At 37.8% G+C, this 18,728-nt stretch overlaps 1 protein-coding gene across 1 annotated transcript in view; it reads left to right on the top strand.

Moving 5' to 3' along the window:
- The first annotated feature begins 1,075 nt into the window (after nt 1–1,075).
- The window catches only part of tinagl1.L (tubulointerstitial nephritis antigen-like 1 L homeolog), a 31,032-nt gene continuing 13,379 nt past the window's right edge, over nt 1,076–18,728 (top strand). Inside the window, exons 1-3 of the mRNA XM_018246939.2 lie at nt 1,076–1,183; nt 12,200–12,516; nt 14,658–14,721. Of these exons, the coding sequence (XP_018102428.1) occupies nt 12,210–12,516; nt 14,658–14,721 (371 nt within the window). The 5' untranslated portion in view covers nt 1,076–1,183; nt 12,200–12,209. The remainder of the gene's footprint in view (nt 1,184–12,199; nt 12,517–14,657; nt 14,722–18,728) is intronic.

The following is an 18,728-nucleotide window of genomic DNA, read 5'->3' as shown; positions in this document are numbered from 1 at the left end:
ACTCCCCTATAGGTAAAACTCCTCTTTCTCCACCCTCCACTAGCTCCCCTCTCTGCTTTCTCCCTGAATACTGTTCTACTAGAATAAATGTCCCATCCAGCATTGCTACCTCTAATTCCTTTTCGGCTACGTGTGCAAAAAAATTACGCATGCACATTTTAATCTTGTGTGCGAATTTTTAAAAACGTTGTGCTCAGTTGAGAATTAATAAATACAACATTTTGTGCGCACCCCAATTTGTTGTTTGTGCTGCCATCAAAATTTATGTGCGCTCTCACGAGAACACAGCTTAGAGGGAACATTGACTGATATGTGCAGAGTAGCGCAGCGGAGCTCAGGGGCACCATGTTCAGTAGTTTTGTTATCTTTATGAAGTGAGTGCCGACGCTACAACTTTTGGTGCATAGCAGTTGGAGCTGGAAAGCTCCATAAATTACCGAAAAAGACAGAAGAGGATCCGGAAGATAACAAAGCTAGCGAACTTGTTGCTGGATGGGACATTTATTCTAGTAGAACAGTATTCAGGGAGGATGGCCAGTGGAGGGTGGTGAATGGGGGCTTTTACCTGTAGGGGGTTTACTTCTTCTTTAAACTACAACGCTCAAAACATTCTGTAGGTGCATTAGCGACAGGTAGCTATAATTCCTCAATTACTGCACAATAATGCACCATAGCAACCATAGATGATGGTTTTGGGGGCGGGGGGGGGCTAGTTAACCACGTCAGAAGCAAATTGTGTCTTGCTGCAACTAAACTTAGAATAGGAGGTAAAAATTTGGGGTCTGTGATGCACACACATGCTAACAGTCTCACACTCAGTTCCTCTCATACTGGCACAATTATATGCAGATTTAACCTCTCACCAACACAATCTCTTATACAGGATTTATGTGACCAAGCTGAATGAAAAGCAGCAACAAGTATCTAGCTGCAGCCTGGCCGAATCCTGCAATGACATCAGGACAGAAGCAGAGAATGAGCAGTGTGTCCTGGATGGATAGAGAACATAGCTGTGGGCAGGACTATGATATTAAGGGCTGGGCATAGAAAGGAGTGTGTAGGAGTTACTTTCAGCCTGGCTCACTTAAGGAGTACATAAGGAGTGTCCCAGTTATTGACCACAGCAAGTGCACTCAAAGGACGGCAGCGCTGTGATACCTCTGACACTGCATGAGTTGTACAGGTAAGATAATGGTGGCAACACAATATATTCCTGTCAGCAATCTCTCATATCCTTACAAGCCAACCTCTTTCGACCCGTAGCAACGGGATGGTACTTATTGGCATTAAGCGTTTCTATCCTCAGATAAAATTACAGTGCTTATGGGTTTTGCAATGTGATGACAGAGACATACTGCCATATCTTGAGGCTATAGAAAAGAGAAAGGGAGTTATAGTTACAGTAGCAGTGAGTGAGGTAGTGACACCGCCAGGACCTGAGCTTAATCATTAATTCTGTTACTTTATCACTATGAAAAGCCTGATAATTCCAGTGTACACAGGACAAACTGGACATTTTTGGATTAAGACTGGCGAGAGTGGCACAGAGGCAGGATAGTAAGAGAGCATAGGAGTATGCTGGGACGGGGGCATTTGTCCATATGGGGTTTTCTCCTCAAACAGGGCAACTTCAAATGGTGTTTAAGACTTTCTGTCCTAATAACATTGCAGGTCTCTGCCAGGCTGCAACACTCTGTTTTGTTTCTTTTTATTCAGATATAGCCTGTTCATATAGTGGTGTGCATGTGTGTGTTGCATCAGTCTAGAGGCTTAATCTGCTTGTTTCTGTGTGTGACTGTGTGAGAGAGACTGAGCGAGTGTGATTTGTGTGTGTGTGTGTGTGTGCGTGTGCTTCTGTGTATGACTGTCTGAGTGTGCATTATAGTGCAAGCACCTGTGGCTGCAGCACCAAGGGAACCCACCAAATCCCATTTTGAGCTCCTCTGTATTTATTCTGTTTGAAGAAGGTAGGTTTTATTTGTAAATTATTGTGTATGGCTGTGACTGGCCTGGGTTCTACATCCAATTTTTCATATAACCCATATAGTCTACTTTTGGGACTTGGGACTCTTGAAACATGTTTCAACTTAAATACTGGTTTATGTCAGGTAATGACATTTTAATGAAGAAATCACCTGCTGTGTCCTATTTTCAAATGCTGTCCCTGCTAACCAGAGTTTTGTATGTATATTTTTATTTGTATAGTGCTCCTTGAGGGCAAAGAACTGTAAAGCAAAACAATAAATTAGTAGTAACAAACAAGGGGTCATTGAAATAAAAAGTAACAATAAGTGCATTATTAGAATACAATTCACATAAATATAAAATATAATTACAATACAGATTAAGTGCTCAGTGTCAAGGAGACAAAAGGCTAGAGAACCCTACCCCATAGGGCTTACAGTCTAAATGGGAGGGTAACTTACAGACATAATTCAGAGGGGTATTAAGGTGCTGTACGTTATAGTTTGTTACACTGTTATATAAGTGCCAGTTCAGGTGTTATCCAGGTGCTCCCAGAGGTAGTCTTTGAGTTGAGTTTTAAAAAGACTGAAGGAGGATTCTCTCCTGAGAGATTCAGGAATGACATTCCAAATATAAGGAGTTGCAAGAGAGAAGGGTTTGATACGGGAAACAGAAGTAGTAGTGGGGGGTACAACCAAGCAGTTGCTCTGAAAGGAGCGGAGGTTTAGGCCAGGAACATATACAGAAACAAGAGATGAGATGTAGTTAGGTGCAGAGAAATGAAGGGCTTTGAAGGTTATGAGGAGGAGTTTATAAGTTATTCTTTGTTTTATAGGAGTTTTAAGTGTTACAGTTCAGCAGTAGCAGAGAGGATGTAGCTTAGAAGCCTTTTTTGAGACACTGTGTATGTATGCTGATTTGGATTCCTGTTGGCTATAAGGGAAACTTACAGTAGGTCAAACTGTTGGGTACAAATGGGCTGAATGCAATTTAATGTCATGTATTCTGCTTTCCATGTATGTAGACCCACCGGCTTCCACCTGGAATACACTACCTTTTTTCAGGTTGTAGCTCAGCATAAGGCAGAGGGATGGAATTTAATATATTTATATCTATGTATGTGTATATATGTGTATATATATATATATATATATATATATATATATACACATATGTTTTTTCTAAGGGGTTAGGAATACGAATATTACAATGTATGAGAACTGCACTGGGCATTGCATTCATTTACATACCCCCAGTATATTTACATTGTGGTGAGAACTTTTCAAAACAGCTCTGTTCCAGCCTGTCTCTCTTTGCTTCACTTCGTTCAAATAAGCAGTTTGGAAAAGCTAGGAAGAATAAAAGCTGAAAATTTTGGTATTCGGTTTACTTAGAATATATTGATATCAGCAAAATTATAATTTCTTTTCTTAAAGTCTTACAAATATATTCCTAGTAAGATTTTTCTGTAGTTTTCATTGACTTATTGTGGAGGTGCATTGCACAACACTGCTATTCTCACATTAAAAACCTGTTTCACAGCTAAGCATGAAACATGCTTTTATTGGCAAAAGGAGATACAGGTATGGGACCTGTTATACAGAATGCTCAGGACCTGAGGTTTTCCAGATAACGGATCTTTCAGTAATTTGATTCTTCATCTAGCTTAGTCTACTAGAAAATCATTTAAACATTAATAAAACCCAATAGGTTGGTTTTGCTTTCAATAAGGATTAATTAAATCTTAGTTTGGATCAAGTACAAGGTATTGTTTTATTATTATAGAAAAAAGGGAAATTATTAAAAATTTGGATTGTCTGGATAAATTGAAGTCAATGGTTGACTGGCTTTCTGTAATTTGGAGCTTTCTGGATAACATGTTTCTGGATAACGGATATTTGTAGTCTTGTCTCTGTGAAGATATCAGGAAAGCAGCCATATGTAGTTAATGCTTCTAGTACCGACAGCACTAAAAAAAAATGGGAAAACCAGTGAGAAAAGGCATGGGTGGATTCAGACACATTTCCACAGGCTCAAAAAACACAGATAATATACTCTATGTGCCATTATAGAATGCCAATAACACCTATTTTCTTCATCACTTTGACAGTTTGCAGGCATAAGAAAAGTTTATCCCATGTCACTTATATACCTGGTTTTCACCAGATGGAGTTTGACTGTAATTTATGGGCACATTTACTAAGGGTCGAATTTCGAAGTTAAAAAACGTGAAATTCGACCATCCAATTTGATACTTCGATAGTTAAAGTATTTTTTCGATTGTTCGATCGATTAAATCGTTTGGATCGAATAAAATACTTTGACTACTCAAAACTTAGCCAAACACTATAAGAGGTTATAGGAGGTCCCCCATAGGCTAAACAGCAATTCAAATAGAATTTTGGCCTATTCGATGGTCGAAGTACCCAAGCATTACTTCGAAATTCGAAGTTTTTGAATTTGAAAATTCACTTTGACCCTTAGTAAATGGGCCCCTAAATGTCCACAAACAGTGAGATCCTGACATAAAAAGCTATAAGCAAAGTTATGAGTTAATACCCAGGTTTTGCAGATTCCGAATGCCATGTTAAAAACTGTGCTGCCTGAATGATATTACAGGTTTCCTAAATGATAAGATTTTCAATTTAACTGCAGAAGTGTAACAGCTGCAATATAATCCAGGTTGAAGAAGTGGTGAAACTCTAAAGCCGTTGCATGTCAGTCAATCTTTGAACTTGAGCACCATAGACATAAAAACATTCAATTTCACTGTAGATAAGAACCAGTTGGCCAAGCTGCACTGTTCATCATGTTATTTAAGGACAGGAAGGAGGCAACAAACTTGTTACACATGTGCAGAGGTGTCAACTCAACCCAATTTCATTAGATTAATAATCATTCAGTCCTATACTTTTTACAAACTAATTTGTCATAACATATTGTCTAAATAGTAATCAGAAATAAGTTCTCAAACATACTAGATGTGGATCATTGCACCATAACAGGTGGTTAGTTGATATATCTGAGACTTTTGGAGACTTTTAAGGCTGCATTTATTTTAAATGGTAACTAAAGTTCCACTAAAATGTGCCTAGTAACAGTTAGTAAGTGTTGTAACAAAGCAATGTTTGGTGCACTATCGACCAGGGCTCTTACATTCACTATTTTCTTTCATCACGACCAGCCAAAAACATGGGCATCCAGTAGGTAGGGGCTGTGCTCTTATGGTTATGCCAATGGGCAGTCTGTTGTGTTGAACTTTTTTTTTGCCTCTGTTAAGTGCATCATGAATGACTGATAATCAGGCTGTCTCCTGGACACATTGTAGAATAAGGTTTTGTGGTGGTGAGCAAGGAGGAAAAGCGTGATTGGCACAATCTGAATGTGGTATATGTACAGTGGCAGATAATATATGCATATCCTGAAGGTAATGGAATGCAGGCTGAGAAAGGCAATAAAACTGTCCCATTTACCCCCTCCCCCAATCATCTAAAGTAGATGCCATCTTATTAACTTAGACATGCAAATACATTCTTGAAAACTGTTGCTACCAGAAATACATCTGTCATCTAAAATAGTAGAGTGGACATCTTGTTTCGTAGGACTATTTGGCCAGACTCAAGTAAAAGCCTTTGTGACAATTTATATTTGAATTAGGAGAAAATAAGAATCTGGCAGCATCGGACCGGGCTGGTGGGGCACTAGGAGAAAACCTGACTGGCCCCCCAGACCTGCTGCTTGCCCTGTGGCGAGACTTGATATCGGCAGCCAGACAGTGGCAAGCAAAAAGGTGCACAGTGTGGGGGCCTCTGTGGCTGGGGTGGTGGGCCCTCAAGGTGGCAGACCCAGTGGGCCCAGATGTCCAGGTCCAAATCTGAAATCTGGTTCTTTATTAAAAGGGGAACTTTGGCTTCCAAACCAAAAAGTGATAAAGAGGCCCACACAACACAGAAACCCCTAATATACCCATCACAGTTACCTCAAAAAGTTACCTTCAAAAGTTACCTTCAAAAAGTATGAATAAATGTCATTTTCTATGCTGAAATCCAGCTGTTTAACAGTTCTTCTCTTTCTGCATCATTTGAAATCCTGGCAGGGAAGGAGGGACTAAACACTGATGTTACAAATTGTAACAACTTCTCCACAGCTTACAGACAGCATACAGGAACTACATAACCCACAATGCATTGCACTTTGATGTTCTGTTCACTGCGAATGTTAGCGACCATCTTTGCATCTTTTTTGACCAATTACAGACGTCAACTACTTCCTCTCAAAGTTTGCAACCAAATGGCTTTTGCAAACCTGCGCAGTGTATGTATTAAAATTTTGCAATCGCGAAACTCCAGAGCAGGTGTTAACACTAACCAGTGCTTAGCGATGTAATATTCTTCAGCGAATGATTTTACATTAACATTAGCAAAAACGCCATTTTAAACAACGCTTGCAGTTTTTGATTACATTCAAGTTTGCAAGTGGTTTTCGTTGTTATTTTTTCTGGTTTATTATGAATATTTTTTTATTGATATTTAGTGATGGGCGAATCTGTGCCGTTTTGCTTTGCCGGAAAAAATGTGAATTTACCTAAAAATTAGCGAAACTGCAAATAATTTGCGAAACGCAAGTCAATGGGCGTCAAAATCATTTTGACTTGCGACAATTTTGACACAATAGACAATTTTTATACGTGCGACTATTTTGTCCAAATGCATTAAAGTCAATGCGCGTCCGATTAATTTTGATGTGCGACAATTTTAAGCACGCGACTATTCTGACATGCCACAATTTTCTTTTGTAGCAGCGGATTTTTAGCCGGTGACAAAATGTGGAAATTTGACGCAAATTTGTGCCTGTCTAATTTATTCGCCCATCACTATTGATATTCTACAGCACTCTAGTTGGGAGCTGGACCCTAGCAACCAGGTGTTTTGTGTGAATGTCAGGAAAAGTGAATAGGAGGGTAGCAAAATGGAAAGAGAAGCCGTTAACATAATTAGAATAGTGGCAATACAATCTAGCCTCATGTCCTGTTTTTCATTTGCCATAGTTTTCATGCTATAACACGATGGCAGTGTTGTTAGAGTAATGAAAAATGCTTGGCATGTAATTTAACCCTGCGCTGAATGAAAATAGCATTTCTCACACCCACGCTGCAAGTAGGGTCCCTGAGAGTTATAATGAAACAAATGTAATACAAATATATTGGCTACAAAACGTTTTATTATAAATAAGTGTGTCATTGAGTTCACTCTTTTATCCACAGTACAGGTATGGGACCTGTTCTACAGATTGCTTGGGACCTGTGGTCTTCCGGATAATGGATCTTTCCATAATTTGGATATTCATACTTTAAGTCTACTAGAAAATCCTTTGAACATTTAATAAACCCAATAGGCTGGTTTTGCTTTCAATAAGGATTAATTATATCTAAGTTTGGATCAAGTACGCACTGTTTTATTATTATAGAGAAAAATTTGGATTATTTGGATAAAATGAAGTCTATAGGAGATGGCCTTTCCATAATTTAGCATTTTCTGGATGACGGGTTTCAGTATAACGGATCCCATACCGGTACCATTTATTGTCTCTTTAGAAATGAATTCACTGACATATTACTGAATGTCATTGCTACCATGATTAGAAGCAACACAGTATTTTGCAGGTCTTGTATCGGTGGTTCAGACTGTGGGCATCTGGAAAAACTGTACATTTTTACATGATTAATGTGACATGTATTTCTTTTATTAAATCATTTTCAGGAAATTGATTACTCTCAAAGGGTATTTAAACAATGTACGGTGTTGACTTAGCAAGCATCAGCAAGCAGAACTGTTCTCTTTTCAGTAATACAGTGCTGCTCCCAGGTCTAAAAGGGGTATTATCCTTTTTATCATTCTCACATTTAGCTTCATTTTAAAATAATACAATGTTGTAGGGCCTCAGATCAGCTACATAGTTAACTTTTATATGCTGTTTTTTAACTTTCTCCCCCTTGCTCTGTACAGTTCTTCCTGAGCAAGAAATTCTCTTCAGCTCCGTAGCTTCTCTAATTGTTTGAAAGTGATTGTGAGCTGGCAGCGACAAGAGAGCCACGCAGGGACTAGTTAATTCTGGCTGCATGTTGCCATTATGTGATCTCTGACAACATGTTAGCAGTATTTCAGTATGCTAGGTCAAATTGACCACTACATACTCCACTGCAGTGAAGGTGGCATGGCCCACAGGCAGCCAATTGGTTTAGCCAATGATTTTCTAAGACAATGTGCAAATGGTCTTTTTTTTTTTTTTAATCGCTTTTTTATTTTACTTTTCTCCATCCTGAATTTAAAGGGTTAATAAACCTTCCCTTAAATTTGAAGACCTGAGAAAAGTTGTATTGTGCAGTGTTCTTTTACAAGTCCATCTCTATGATTCCTGGACTACAGCTGGCATCAGGTTGTTAACTATTATTTGTTGGAGATTGCTTGGTGTTAAGCTTGAAAATATTTTGATGGGGCAGCAATGCTATGGGAGGTTTATGTCCCCCATAAAGGACAAGGAAAGTCAAGATATGCATTTTTAATGCACTACCCACAGTCACTAACATGTAAGTGTTGGCTTTGCCCCTTTTTTTTAAAACCATGGGCATCTTGCCTGCTATTCTACTGATTCTTTGCAGTTGCTCCACGTCTGAGAATGCAGCCCTTTTGACTCATTGTTGTGTGTATGTGCTGAGTCTATGCCATCATAAGGAAACACTGACACAGCAGGCAAGATGGTGTCACTATGTCTGTAAAGGAAATAGTGCTCACATATTATCTACTAGGGGGCCGGTAGTGGGAGTATTACCAGTTGGCACCACCACACCTTTAATAGCTTTTCTTTACCCCTTTAAATATCCGGTTGCTGTGGTCACTGATGCTGCACCAGAAATCAGATTATTCATTTGGCTAAATTCTAATGTTGTTATTTTTCAAAATGTATCATTAAATGTGGACCCTCTTTTATTCCAGTATGAGAGATTAATTTATTTCACCTGTTCTAGTATCCTACTTTTTAGTCATGGAAAGCCTATTATGTTTATTTTACCATGTATTAAACTGAAAGGGCCTTATTCCTTGTGTGTTATGACCCCACAACCCTCTCCATTCATTTCATGAGTTCACTCTAGGTTAAAGGGATACTGTCATGGGAAAAAATGTTTTTTTTTTCAAAATGCATCAGTTACTAGTGCTGAAATCCATTTCTCAAAAGAGCAAACTGATTTTTTTTATATTTAATTATGAAATCTGACCTGGGGCTAGACATTGTCTGTTTCCCAGCTGCCCCCACTCATGTGACTTGTTCTCTGATAAACCTCAGTCACTCTTTACTGCAAGTTGGTGTGATATCACCCGCCTCACTTCCTCCCCCCAGCAGCCTAACAAAAGAACAATGGGAAGGTAACCATATATCAGATCCATAACACAAGATAACAGCTACCTGATAGATCTAAGAACAGCACTCAGTAGTAAAAATCCATGTCCCACTGCAACACATTCAGTTACATTTAGTAGGAGAAACAACAGCCTGCCAGAAATCAGTTCAATCTGAAAGCACATGACCAGGCAAAATGACCTGAGATGACTGCCTACACACCAATATTACAACTAGAAAATACACTTGCTGGTTCAAGAATGCAATTTTATATGGTAGAGTAAATTATTTACAGTGTAATTTAGAAATCAAAACCATACCATAAAAATCATGAAAGTATCCCTTTAAATAGGTGCCAACTTTTTTATAAGGTAGCCACACTAATACTTGGTTAGTCCAGCCATAATACTCACACCACAATCCCTACCCTTCTTTTTTATATATTAAAGATCTTAGTTCCAATCAAATCTCTGTTCTATTCTGATTTAGCTCTGCAACATATTCAGATAAAGCTGATCATCTCCATGCCAGTATTAGGTCTTCCAGCTGGCCCCTTCCATTGGAGCAGGAAAATCACACATCCATAGTCTGTATACATGATATTTATATGCATGCCATTTTAATATAAATATCAGAAATTACTTTTTTTTTAAAATATTTTTTTTATAAATAAGTTCAGTGCAGCATAACCTGGTGGTGCTAAAAGCGTTGATCAAAGCTCTCCAGTTTAAGATGCTTTGACATAACTTATGAGTATTTCCGTTCCGTATATGCAAAAATGCTTTGTAAAAGCAGTCATGCTATAATGGTTACATATTACCCTGAAGCTAGTGGTGCAGATACATATCATTCTTTACATTCTCACCTTAGACGAGGTGATACAGAAGTGCTTGCAGTCCAAGAAATCCATCAGAGATAATCATTAACAATAACATGTCTTAGGGCAACACATAAAGAATTTCAAATGCATTGAAACTGCTGCAACTTCCTTTTCTGAGGAGCGTTTTATTCTCACACTACTCCCTTTAAAAAGCAATTAAACAGCTCACATCTTCTCTGCTCACCTACATATAAGATATGGGGAAACTGGACAAGGGTTTCATAAGAATAATAAAATATATTTATATATATTATGTGAAGATCAAAAACAGAGAAGTTGGGGGATAAAGTATAATTTGTTAGGGATTTAAATAAAGAAGAAAAGAAGATTTGTAAAAAAAAAATAATGGCGGTGCCAATGAATTTCACAAAAAATTGTTAATGTTCAGGGCAATTTCTCTTTTAAATTTGAATAAAGACTGAGCTAAGTTCCACAATTAGAGGCGGGGAGTGACCCTCGACTTTGCACCTGGAATGTGTGCAATGTTTCCTTTATATGGTTATACATTTTGAATGCAAGTATCCAGACAGGAAGGAATTTATTGACACATTGTATCTTTAGCATTCAACCATTTCTTAACCACTGGGTGGAAACAAGAAAAACCAATAACAGTTGAGATTCACCAAGCAGTAATTCCACTAGACAGGTCCACAACTTTTTGAAAAGACACAGTGTACTGGTATAGAATCTGTTCCCTTATTCCATACCTAACTGCCTCTAAAACATAATGAAGTATTAAATACATCAGCCAACAAATGCATGCTAGTTTTACATTGTCTCATTATTACAGAGAAATCATAAATGGTAAGAAAAAGCAATTGTAGTTACACGGTACAGAGAGTGGAATGGCACTGCCATTTTTTAGTTCTTTAAGTAATGGGTTTTTAGATAATTATAGATAATTGGTTAGCCAGTGCTTGAAAGAAATTGGACCATCACCATGTGTTAATACTAATGCAAAACTAAAAACTGTATTGAAAAACAATTATTAAATAGAGCAGTACAATAGTGTTGCATATACAATGACATGTTCCACTTTAGAAGTGCAAAGAATTGTGCCTCAGGGGCCCATCGTGCAAATCTAGCTGAAGGAAGATGCAAAATGGAAAAACAACAAACTTTTGCTCCTACTTTTTGCACTTTGCACCTTCCCTCATTTTAGAAGCGATCTTAATATCAGGTGTCAAAGTATTTGTTAAATGAATAAACACAAATATTCTGGCAAACATGTCCCCTATACAAGATAATTCTGCCCAGAGAGTCTTAATTTTATTTATTGTTATAAGTAAAAGCTACCGTAGTCTCCCTCATCAGAGCAGCCAGAAAATGCCATGTGGTCTGGTGGCTGAATTTCTTTAAAAAAGTGATAGAATAATTGATTAGCTGAAATACAGTAAAGGCAAACTGTCTAATAGGGATGTAGCGAACTGCCGATTTGGTGTTCGCGAACGCCGTTCGCGAACACCGGCAAAAAATGCGAACGTTCGCGAACAGTTCGCGAACTTCGAACACCCGCTAAAATCGTTCGATTCGAACGATCGAAGGATTTTAATCGTTCGATCGAACGATTTTCATTCGAATCGAACGATCGAAGCATTCGATCGAATGCTTTTCATTCGATCGAATGCTTACAATCGTTCGAACGAATGGAAATCGTTCGATTTTTAGCGGTCGAAGGAATTCGAATGGTCGAATGGTCGAACGATTTGTATTCGAATCGAACGCGAACTCAAAATGCGAACGTCGCGCGACGTTCGCGAACATTCAGCGGACGCGAACGGTCGAAGTTCGCGCGAACAAGTTCGCCGGCGAACAGTTCGCTACATCCCTACTGTCTAATGCCTGCTTGATATCTAGTCACATATTGGCCATGCATGTGGCTATTGTCGGCTGGACTTCATTACCTGTACTGAAGATAGCCCCTGTTCTGTGTTCATTAATTCTAAAATCTCTTTACAGGCTTCCCAGAATGAAACTACTTTTCCTTACTTCCCTGGTGGTGCTCTTAGTGATAACGGAAGCAGGCTCTTATAAAAAGTCTCGCTTCAGGCGTGAACTGGCTCCAGGACTTCACACCCAGGGAATAAGAGATGCAAGTGGCTCATACTGCCAGAAGAGGGATAGCTGCTGCCCTGGGAGAGATGACCATTGTACGGTTCCATATTTGGATACCATCTGTTACTGTGATCTGTTCTGTAACAGGACAGTGTCCGACTGTTGCCCTGACTTCTGGCACTACTGCCTAGGCATCGAACCGCCAAGCATTGTCCTAAAAGGTAACTCTTATAGAGTAAGGCAGGGGAAAAGTGCTACAAAGGGGTCTTAAAGGTATTGTTCAGTATAAAAACTATTAGATAGATAGGCTGTGCAAAATAAAAAATATTTCCAATATAGTTAGTTAGCCAAAAATGTAATGTATAAAGGCTGGAGTGACTGGATGTGTAACATAATAGCCAGAACACTACTTCCTGCTTTTCAGCTCTCTTGGTTTCCACTGATTGGCTACCAGACAGGAACCAATCAGTGACTTGGGGGGGTCATATGAGTCATAACTGTTGCTTTTGAATCTGAGCTGCATGCTGAAGATCAATTGCAAACTCACTGAACAGTTATGTCCCATGTGGCCCCCCTTCAAGTCTCTGAATAACTCAAAGTTAGAGAGCTGAAAAGCTGGAAGTAGTGTTCTGGCTATTATATTAGACATCCACTCACTCCAGCCTTTATACATTACATTTTTGGCTAACTAACTATATTAGAAACATTTTTTATTTTGTACATACTATCTGTTTACCCAATTTTTATTTTTACACTGAACTGTTCCTTTAAGCTGTAATTGCATAATTGCAAACAAACAAAATCCAAGGTACATCATTATTGTTAAAAGACAGCTGAATGTTCTGATACTATACAGAAAAGTATGTATGTATTAAATAGATAGCTTTTTTTGACTATATTCATTTTTAAGCTTTTGTTCTCGTTTATGCCATTGGAGCAAATTTATGAACAGTTAACTTACCATTTGCCAACAATATTTGTTCTCAGATAAACCGAGAAACAAACTGGCTACATTACATGCCCTTGTTTAGTAGTGGTTTTCCTTTTAAGGCATAGATATACACATGCATAATCAAAATGTTGCCAGCAATGGGAGCTTATCATTTTGTATTAAAATGATAAGGATTATTCTTATACCTTTGTAGTGATAACCTTGAATAGGACACCAAATGCATTTGCCAAGGCTTGTAGTCACAGGCAGTTATTAATCTGTGAGACTGCATATTGAATATTCTGAAACCTTCCTAAATGTTTAAACTGCAGGCGTCACTATGAAGCACAATAGGCCAGGCCTAGGGGACTAATGTCAGCAACATATAATTGCTTTAAATATTTTATATATTTATAACATGGGGCAGTGTTTGTATATGTATGTAGGTATCCACTAGCATAATTCATAATCAGTTATGAGGTATTTTAGAACTTTGGTTGCCAATCGCTGTCTCATAAAGGTCCCAGGATTGTTATTATTCTACAACCAGCACATTCTATTTTCATTTCATTATCTGTTTAATACACTTACTCTAAGCTTAGCATGGCATATACAAAAATTCTCTGGATATCCGGTGCCCTTGAAGGCTCAAGTATGGAATCCATGGCTTGAAGGTGCAGTCAGTGAGGGAGATGGCAATGTATGAATTTTCACTTTTTGGTGCATATGACATAAAGGGAACCATATATGTACAATATTAAGAATCAATTTCACGCAAATTCACTTTTCTTCTCTTCTTGTGCCTTTCTCTGCATTCTTCTCCAATCACCTTTCTGCATCAACGCGTCCTACCTCTTTCCATTAGTTTGCCATTGACAATTTAACAATGCTGCTCCCCATAGTAAAGCAATGAACCATAGACAAAATATGCTCTCTGAACAACTGTAATTCTACTTGAGCAGTAGTGGGCCTACATAAGAAAGGAAACTGCAGTGGGAAATGGAGCAATATTTATAAATAATTATTCCCATGTTTCCATAAATAACTGTGTTTAATTTAATCAAGTTTTTGTCTGTTGGTGTATTTTGATTTTGATATGTTTATATATATACATAAATCTTTCATGATAATTTCTCTGAATAGAAATAGAATGAAGGACATCCCTAAGAGACTGTCATTATATGGTAAGGCCTATACACAGGATATGGCCCTGGCTTGCCCTAGAAATTCCTAGACTTTTCCTTTAGATCAGATTTTAATAAGAACCAGCCTTATTCTGCCAACTGTATGGAAAATGTGGGACAGATCTGTCCCAAAGGATATCAACCCCAATCCTCATAAGTATATCATTTCCTTTTACATGTCTCTTGTCATTGCTCTGAGAAAATACTATGACAAATTCCAATCATTCTTATGTGACTTCCCTTGTAGCTTGTGATCGCAATGGCCAGCATTACCCAAAAGGGGCAACTTATCGTGAAAACTGCAATCTATGGTAAGATCACACCAGCACACCAAATGCTTTTGAACTATCAATTTATGCCACCAGTGCATGTATTATGTTTCTGTTCTCAAACCTTGTTGGGATCTATTAAAAGGGTACATCCCCTACAATATGCCTTTAGAGGGGGTGAGATCTAATTTGAAACAACTTTTTGGCTCAGTGACAGATAACATGAAGAATGTCCTGTTTATTACTAGTTGAAGCTGAAGGAAAATACCATACTTGCCGCTACTTAGAAAGCACCTGAATTCACACCACTATCGCTTCCCATTCACCTGAATGAGAATCAGTGCTGGGAACACTTTAGCCCACAAAAATGTCAGTTTACAGCACTGCCAAGTGCATACTTTTGACGTTAAAGGAAGACTGAAGTGGAAAGTTGTGGGCCCTTCTCTGCTGGTTAAAAATGCTAGAAGAGGATACACCCAGTGCACTATAGCCATTAGAGAGTGACTTTATTTATTGGCTTGCCATTTATTTGTATTACAGTTGACAACTTTACTTACTATGCACTTGAAAATAAATGATTTATGGGCCCTTTAACCGCACAAGTTGTAATGGAGCACATCCTTTTCCCATTGCAATTGTAAATGGTTTACAGGTTTTGCTAATTATACAGGAAATATGAAGCATTATTTTGAGAAAGTATTTTTCCAGTCATGGAAGTTTGTGTATTTTATATGACGTTATCATGATATCTTTATTTTTCCTTCATGGAATTGATTGATAGTTTTTCAGATTTTGAATGCATTTTCACAATTGAGTATGCTGGAGTACAGCGGGTTTTAGTAGCATATAGTAAATATTCTGTTTAAGCACTACACTGTGTATAAAAGGGTCAGCTTTGACCTTTGATGTGCTTGTGTTTTTTTTTCTCAAAAAGTGTTTTTTTCCAGTGATAGAAGAGTTGTTTCTAATGCAGTTGTTCTTGATGCATTGAAATGAGTGCAAGCTACCAGCTCTAAGTTGCACAACAATAGTGTAAAGAGCACCTTTGTATGCAACTATCTTTAAAGGGATTCTATCACTGGAAAACATGTTGTTTTTTTTTTAAATGATGCTGCTCCAGCAGACTTTTGCACTGAAATCTGTTTTTCAAAATAGCAAAAGTAGATGTTATTACTTTCCCAGGTGTCCACAGTCATGTGACTTGTGCTCAGTAATAAAATTTGATATGGTATAGTGAATTATTTGTAATGTAAAATTTAGAAATCATGACAGTACCACAAGTTAAGGTTTATTTCTGGCACTTTTCCAAAAGAACACACCTGCATAACCCTTTACCCTTAAGTATAGCTCAATCCATTAACTACTCAGTATTCCTGATTTTATTTTATAATGTCCTTGGCAAGGCTGATATAATTATCCAGTTGGGGTCAGTCCATTGCTAGCAGCAACACCAAGCTGCCCAGCTCCATTTAATACCTTCCACTTTCCCACTTGGGCCTCCTTTTCTCCCATTTCCGAAGTCTGGCAGTAAATCTCATTGACAGAACAACATGTCTTTTTCCAGACATGCCATTTTGCATAAGAAAAGTCAAAGATACATTGGCCATAATTTGTGCTCTCGATGCAAAAAAACAGGCCGTGCATGCAGTATACTTATATGTAGCTAATCCAAAAAAAGTTTAAAAGAAATTGTTAATATATAGTTATAAACAGTATGCTATATATCCACTGACCCACTTCTCCTTCCTTAGGTATATAATTCTTAATTAAAGCCATGTTATGGTAATATCAAAGTCAAGGTGCTAGCAGAATAGCAAAAACTTGTGCTCAGAAGATTTTAAGTAGTGGGCTGAATCTCTGGATGTTTTTACTATTATGTTTTTAGAGATGGGCACTTCTCACCACATCCCTAGCTTTGTTTTACAATACAACACAAAATATGACATTATATCCTAAAATTCTGACGTTCTGCTGTACAGTACAGCTTAAGTCAACACTTAACTACATATGCAAATGCTAAAAATTGTTACTCTCCATTTTTTTTTTGGAGCTATTCCCTAGTATGTACAGTACTGTGTATATTGATAAAGGATAAAAAAGGGAGGGGAAGTACAAAGTACAGCATTTGACTCTATACAAGGTACTGTGCAATGTCACACACTTACTTGTGGCCTCCACACAACAGATTGAACAGCAGAGGGCCATATTGTAGGAACAGAAGAGTTTGTGATTGATAAGCTTGAATATATGCTTAATGCTAAATAGACAAAGACTAGAGTAACTAAGCATAGGTATAAAAAAAAAACCTCCAAATAGAGTGAAAAGTACAAAAGAAAATAATGAAATCAGTTTGGTTTGGTCAGGCCTCCCCTTACAGATACATGAACCTTAGCAGTCACCCAGCTACTGTTCCAAGAAAAGCTAGTATAGATAGTGAAGGAAATCAGTGCTCATCTCAAATCTCTCCCTAATTAGCTTTGGGACCAAGGATCCATGAATACTGTATAAAAGAGCAAAAATGAATCCACAAAAAAATATTATCCTGCTTGACCTTCAGACTGGACCCGCCACACCCAATGCTTTGGGTTGACCATAGCGGGAGCAGCCCTCAAGCGACTTCTGATTTCAAAATGCTGTACATACTTGTGGTGCTCTGAGATGTATATTGGAACTTTCCATGTACACAAAGTTCAAGCCCAGATTTTCCCTCTGGAGCATTAAGAATCTTACCCCAGTACGTAAGTGTGAATCAGAAATTGCTTTAAACATCACGTTTATTGGTTTGTTAGTTTTCTGGCATGTTGTGAATTCAAGCAATGTGATGAAGGGCATGTTATCTAGGCATACAAGGAATGCTCTGTAGCTTTCTGCACTGATTTTATTGGTTTAGAAATATGGGAAAGAAAACAGCACAGACAAGGAGACATGATTCTCATAACGAAACTCCAGCTATACTTAGATTCTCAGTTCATAGCCTTAAATGGAAACAAAAATCCTAAAAACGGACAGGCAGAGAAAGCTCCTAATCCTTAATTCCTGTTTCTTGCCTGTAATGGAATCTTTCTCTTTGAAGTCTTGCTCCACTGTGTATTAAATATATGGATGCTCATCATTTAATGACATAGACGTCATATTCTGTAGCCCTCGCACAGAGCCAGATTAAGACTAATGGGGCCCCACCAAATAAAACCACAGCTGCAAAATAGGGTACATTTATAACTGCTTTGCACAGAGTTGCAACACTGTTGGGAAACTGACAGAAGGCATTCATTCTGTTCATTGTCTTAAGATACAATATATCAAGTGCACAAAGGGTTAGTTTGGTTATCCATTCAATCTATTACTTAATGTTACTTGAATATAACAATCAGGTTTTTAATAGAAAGGCTGTCCATCATTTTTTTCTTCTTCTTTCTACTCAAAGTCCAAGTGTTTATTTATAAATTTAAATAACAAAAGACACTAAACATTGCATCCGGCCATTATGAATCAAATGGGGAACAGTAATATGTTTTGTTATGTCAAAAAATGTTCGCAAAGGATATTGTGAATGTTAGCGAGATTTTTATTGAGTGCGTCCTTTTCGACTGATTTCAGAACTCAGCGACTCTCTCGCAAAGTTTGCGACATGCGTAACTTGCATAATGCTTTTAATACAATTTTGCAATTGCAAAGCATTTTTTCTGTAAAAATATTTAATGAAACTCCAGCAATGGAGTTTAAATGTGATTTTAAACATCACTTCTGATTTTTATTACATTCCCCCAATAGGGTTTAGTTAAAGTGTCAAAGGAGGCAGTCTCAAGGGTGATAAAGTATTACTATGCGGACTTATTTAAAAAGAAAGCTTTGGATAAGTGTAGGATACAAACATTTTTAAAGGTGACCCCATGTCTGGATACTAATAGAAATTTAGATTTTTCATTTTGGATTGTGATCAGCTCAGCTGTAGCACTGGACCTGCAGCCTGATACCCAAGTACCATCCAGACCCAGTCAGACAATTGTGTTCCCTTAAAATTATTCTGCAGCCAGATAAAATGATTAGAG

Source organism: Xenopus laevis, chromosome 2L (genome assembly GCF_017654675.1).
Source record: "Xenopus laevis strain J_2021 chromosome 2L, Xenopus_laevis_v10.1, whole genome shotgun sequence".
Classification (NCBI taxonomy): Eukaryota; Metazoa; Chordata; class Amphibia; order Anura; family Pipidae; genus Xenopus; species Xenopus laevis.
The sequence above is the reverse complement of the archived record's forward strand: the minus strand, read 5'-3'. Positions and strand labels throughout refer to the sequence as shown.